This window comes from Vigna unguiculata, chromosome 8, assembly GCF_004118075.2.
Source record: "Vigna unguiculata cultivar IT97K-499-35 chromosome 8, ASM411807v1, whole genome shotgun sequence".
NCBI lineage: Eukaryota > Viridiplantae > Streptophyta > Magnoliopsida > Fabales > Fabaceae > Vigna > Vigna unguiculata.
Genome location: NC_040286.1, coordinates 6,464,151 through 6,470,079, shown reverse-complemented (window position 1 = coordinate 6,470,079; position 5,929 = coordinate 6,464,151). Strand labels below are relative to the sequence as shown.

At 37.3% G+C, this 5,929-nt stretch overlaps 1 protein-coding gene across 1 annotated transcript; it reads right to left on the bottom strand.

The window, feature by feature from the left end:
* Positions 1-1,151: 1,151 nt before the first annotated feature.
* Positions 1,152-5,348, bottom strand: LOC114194349 (protein PHOX1-like). The gene is made up of 4 exons (XM_028084511.1): positions 5,205-5,348; positions 2,964-5,077; positions 2,640-2,874; positions 1,152-1,520 (listed from the first exon to the last, which is right to left on the bottom strand). Exons 2-3 carry the CDS (start codon positions 5,071-5,073, stop codon positions 2,738-2,740), a joined length of 2,247 nt encoding a protein of 748 aa, XP_027940312.1. The 5' UTR covers positions 5,074-5,077; positions 5,205-5,348; the 3' UTR covers positions 1,152-1,520; positions 2,640-2,737.
* Positions 5,349-5,929: the final 581 nt, after the last annotated feature.

Sequence of the window (5,929 nt, the reverse complement as noted above, 5' to 3'; positions counted from 1 at the left end):
ATTACAAGATTAAACAATATATATATATATATATATATATATATATATATATATATATATAACCATAAATACAACTAAATGACAGTGTCAAAAGAAATTTACGCTGGCAATATATTTTAATTAAATTAAATCCTATAGTTTCATCTATTCAAATTTGACCTTTATAAATTGTTAGCTATTCTATCTAATTTTGCAGTGTCTAAAATTTTGATCCTCAACTATCAATATCTTAATAGTTTGAAATTTAAGAATTAAATGGTTATGAAAATAAAAAATGAATATCTTCATGTGTAAGAAAAAAAGAGAGAATTCCTAATAAATGAAAAGTGCAAGGGTAATTGCCTAAATAGTAGATAATAAACTTATTAAAAAAAGTTCATAAAATATAAAATATGAGAAATCAAAGTTTAGATTGAACAAAATTGTAGGAAAGCACATGGGTAAGGGTATTTTAAAATTTTAAAAATACTAAATTAGAAGTGGAGAATGGAATTTGATGTGCCAACCACCACATCCTAAAAATATAGATAATTTAACTTATGAATGTACTTTTAGACATTGATTTGACCCCTAATTGATGTCTAATTTACAAGATGAGAGACTAAATTAAGATTTAGAATATGGCACCTTGATGCTCTGTATCTTCAAAGGACTACTTTGAATAATTATTCTATATATCCTAATGAAAATACCTGTTTCCATTTTTATGAAAATAAAATATAAAAATTAAAATTGAAAAGTTTGAAATAACTATTATTATAATAAATAGTTATCAAATTATAAAATGTAAAATTATAATGAATATATGTAAAAGAAGAATTACAAAATAATCTACTTTTTAGTCATTGTTATAATTATACAATAAAAATTGGTTAACAAAAATAATGGTATGAATGAAAGGTTAAAAGAAACTATACACAAAAACTAATCTCTTTAATTGTCATATATATAACTGCAAAGGGGAGATTATCTCAGTTTTAAATAAATACAACAATAAATATCTATTCAAGAAAATAGTATAATAGATATTGCTTAGATTTCAGCTTATTTGTGTTTTCTATTCGTCCTGGGAAGTTAATGTAAAACTAAATCCAAGAAATCTTAATCAATAAAATGAAACCTGATGTAAAACATGAGAACCAAGATGTGAATGACTGATGATTCAAACAGTGCGTATTACTCACTCAGGAGAATGTGATTAAAAAAATGCATAATGTACAATACAACACTTGTATACTGTTACAGATGGCAATTTGACAACTAAAATATCATCAAACCCCAGAGCTAATAAATAAAATCAAATCGCTCACTAACTCGATCAAACAAATGCAATCATATATTGATACATCACAACTGTAAAGAATGACACACTCACCACACATCCCCTCTAAAAGATGACAAATCATATATAACTAGGCTTTTCCTAGTCTAAACATCTCAACCTTGTACAAAACTGCAATGCAAAAGAATAATCCAATCGTAGCACCAATCAACAAGTTAACAGTGTGAAGAAAGAATACCTGCAACCAAAAGCCAAATAATTCCGTCAGGGCAATCATATAGATGTCATCATTCGACAAAAACTTCATTAAAAAGCAGAACCAAAAAAAGTAGACCATTTAGAAGTTGAAGATGTAAATATTGATCATGCTCAAGGAAAAGATGAAGGAGAAATTTGTTCTCTAAAGTCACTAATTAGTTCACACTTATCGCATTAATCCGACAATATTACAAATGCAAAATGGGAACAGTTTCTTCCGGGGAGGGGATAAACTGGTCTAGAACCCATTCATCCAGAAGAACCAGAGGCTATCATCACCATGTATCATACCAATAATAGAAATTCAAATCATATAATTTCATCGATCCCATTAAAAATTCAAAAGCCTTATCAAATAAATCAGTAGTTCTTTTTTTTTCTCTGTTGTATACACTTTGTGCATGTGATTGAGAGTCTATTTTTATCTCATGGGGACAGCATAGCAAAGGCCATTCATTCCCCAAAATACTTTGACCAGGGATGACTGCTACATATCCCATGAGGCCAGAGGCCTTTTATTGTAAATTGTAATATGTTTACACAAGGCCTATCTCTCACACAATCTCACCATAAAATCAATGCAGAATTTCACATGATAATCCATTTCCAATACATATAACAGACTACATTAGAAACCTCACTAGTCTATAGCCTTATAATAACTTGTTGCGTCAAACACGTCACAGAACCATCTCAGAAAGTACTAAAGACATGAGCATCTAGTTGTGATTCCATGAAGCATATAATTTGTAAATTATAGTATTTCTACGATATAGCCCAGGCATATGCACCTATAGTTGTATAATTTGTACAAATAAAAGTTTTCTGAAATCTACCCTCTCTAGACCCATGGTGTTGGAGTCTAGTGCATTTGGTTGCCCTTCAATCCCCCTATTAGTTGTATAACTTGTACAAATTTTGAACAATAGAAAACACTAGACACAGCATTCCATTGCTCACAGAAACACAATTTCAGTCAAAGGGATAAGCAGTACAATTTTATTATTCTACCAAATCTCCCTAAATTCTCTACACAGTTTGAAACATTTTAAACAGGTACATGCAAACGAAACTGCTGTACAAGCATGGTCTTGCTTACCTGTCTTAGAATGGAAAGAAGAAGCCCTCAAAAACTTATAAAGAAAATAGAAGCAATAATATTGCCTCTATAAAGAATAACAAACACAAGAGGAAAACTCAAAATTGCTCCAGGATGTAGTGGAGTTTTGGAACCCGCCGGCGGAACAGTGGTTCAAGTCGAAATGATGGAACATCAAACTGCCAACCATCATACATCTCATTCCAAGCTTGCACTATCTCATCAATTTTGAACCCTGCCATTAATAGAATAGGATTGTCAGTTCCCTGAAACATTTGAAACTGAAGGAAATTTGAGAAATACACACTATGGACCATTTCATACCTTCCATTGCCGTTTCATTAGAACAATGGTTCTTTATCATGACCCCAATATCAGTTGTAGAAGCTCCAGCCAATTCAAATTTTTCAACTGCAACCTCTACACATTCTTCCCATGTTGGCAGGCCTAGCTTAAACTCCACAACAGAACGCTCATACAACAAAGTGCCCCATAAAAGATATATTTGCAACCTCATCCTTGCAGCCTGTTCATCAGCTTCATCAGCAGAAACATCCCTGAAAAGACCATGCAACCCCATTTTCTCTAGCTGCTCCTTATACTTATCCGTTTTGGACAGTCCATTCAATCGCCGCTCCTCCATCTCTTCCCACATCATCATGCCTTTCTCCATGTTGTCCTCAGCCTTGTTAAAGAGCTGCAGAACCTCATCCGAATGGCTGACTTCTAAATCCTTCTCGGTCGCAGTCAAATAACACCAGCACAGCCTTGCTTGCTCAAATTGCTGATGCCCTAGAGCAAGAAGCCCTTCATAAAAATCCGGTTTGATCCTAACAGCCTCTCCAAATCTCTTCTCTGCATTTATATACTCCTTCTGTGCCCATTCATAAGCAACTTGAATACACTCAAACGAAGAATCCCTCGATCCATCCTCCGGAAAAGTCACCCTCCTCCTAGCCCTTGACATATGCACACTCCCCCAATTGAACAAAGCCAAAGCCGCCATCTCCTGAAACCTATCCCCAGCAATCTCAAACAGCTCCTGAGCAGCCTCACTTGTCACTGTATCCTCCATGGCCTCCGAATACAACTTCATCCCAATCCCATGAATATCCAAATACGCATCTGAATCAAACCCAACATGATTCTTAAACAATCTAGCAAACTGGACAAGCCAATCCTCCACAGTACTACTCCTCCCCTTCCCCACAACTCCATTCCCATTCTCAACCACCTTCACCTTTCCACTATCCGCCACAACCCCATCATCATAAAATGGCTCCTCTTCCGGCTCAACCTTGGTCACATAAAGCCGAATCGATCCAAGAACATGACAAGTCTCAGCCAGCCTCAATTCAGAAGTATTAGTTATAGTAACCAAATCACCCTCCCTGTCCTTATACTTCACAAGAACACCCTTCACCCCCGGAAACTTATCCCTTATCACATCCCTCACCAACCTAATTCCACAATTCACAGGCAATTGCGCCCATCTAATATCCTCTCCATATATCAACTTCACAGTCCTAGTAACACCACCTTTTTCTTCTTTCCCGAATTTCTCTCTTTCTTCCTTCCCCAAATTCTCTTTCTCTTCCTTCCCCAATTTCCCTTTCTCTTCCTTCGCCAATTTCCCTTTATCTTCCTTGCCCAATTTCCCCTTTTCCAGTTTCCCCGATTTCTCTTTATCCTTTTTCCTAACATTATCAGCCTTAACCTTCTCTTCAACGATAATCTTCTTCGCCTTCCCCTCATCCTCCCCCTTGTTTTCCTTCCTATTCTTCTTGATCTTCTCCCTCACCACCTTCCTCAGCCGCGCCGACGGCGGCTCCGGATGCTGCTGCAGCGCCGCCAGGGCTATCTCCGTCTCGTCAATCACAATCCCCTTCTCCTCCATCGTCTCCCTCAAGCTATCCAAAACCTCCAGCGCCGTCGAGTTATTGGGCTCCAAATTCAGCACCACGCGCACGTCCCGCATCGCCAGGTCCAACCGGTTCAGCGCCTCGTAGCACTTGGCCCGCTTCAGCAGCGCCTTGGTGTAACGCGGCGACACCTGCAGCGCCATGTTGCACTCGCTGATGGCGCGCGGGTACTCGCCTAGCCCCAGCTGCATGTAGCATATGGCCATGCTGGTGTGGAGGTGCGCCACGTCGATGTGGTTCCGCGGCAAAAGCTTCAGCGCCTTTTCGTACTTCAACATCGCTCCCTCGTTGTCCTTCCTTTGAAACAACCTATTCCCTTCCTCTCGTAGCTCCTGCGACATGTTTATGAACATCGCCGTGTCCTCGTCCAGCGCCTTCGACGACGACGACGACACAACCGCCGCCGCCACTCCTCGTTTCTCCTCCCATGATTTTGACGGGTGGTGACCGTTCGCCCTCGTCGCGGGAGCGGGAACCTCATGATCTTTCTTTTTTCCCGCCGGCTTCCCCATGTAACTGAATCATCGATTGTCGTGAAAACAGAAATTAAATTTAAATATAAAAATTATAACAATAAATGAAATTGGATCTCAAATATTAAAAATAAATAGAAAAAGTGAAAGAGAGAGATATGTTAGGTTACTTGTTTATATGGTTATGGCTATGAAGATTGTTATTCCTCCTTTCCCTTTTTTTGGCTTAGGGTTTCTTTTGCCTCAAGTCAAAGATGGGAGAAGGAAGAAAATGAATGAATGAGCGAATTGTGAAATGAAAGGAAGAAAGAAAAGGGTGGGAGTTTTATTATTATTAGAAAATAAATAATCAAAAACACAGCGCAAAAGGCATGTGGAGTGAGACAAGGTGGGGTTGGCGTGATTCAAAATGTGCACCTAAAATAGGAGTGAAGCGACGTCGTTCAGACAAGGTTTTCTATGTTCACAAAAATGTGTGTTTCATTTAATTTTCACGTGTGGACCTTTTCCTTCGCAGTGTTTGTAATTTGTTTTGGTCCCTCCTTTACTTGCTAATTTTTTCTTTATCGTTTCAGCCATTGACGACTTCTTAATCAGACCGCGCAGAATCAGAACCAGACTTTTCTCAAAACTTTTGCTTCTCATTTTTCTATCTATCACTTTTCTCCTCTCTTCAATTTAAAAAATAAAAAATAAATACAGGTTCTAAAAAGATGGGAAAAAGAAAGCTTGTTCCTAGAACATAAATTGAAATAATCGAGTTCAACTAAATCTATTTTGACTCTATCAAGTTGAAATATACATTACTTAAATTCAACTCGTTTATTTAACAAACTCAACTTTCAAGTCAAGGTCAACTCATTGGATTTATGAAATAATTTCAACAAATTAATTA

Bases quoted from the DNA above. Each gene is read 5' to 3' on its own strand.
- LOC114194349 (XM_028084511.1), bottom strand. From the start codon at position 5,073: ATGGGGAAGCCGGCGGGAAAAAAGAAAGATCATGAGGTTCCCGCTCCC. The intron at 2,875-2,963 runs GTATGAAATGGT...TATTAATGGCAG, and splicing joins TAATGAAACGGCAATGGAAG to GGTTCAAAATTGATGAGATA.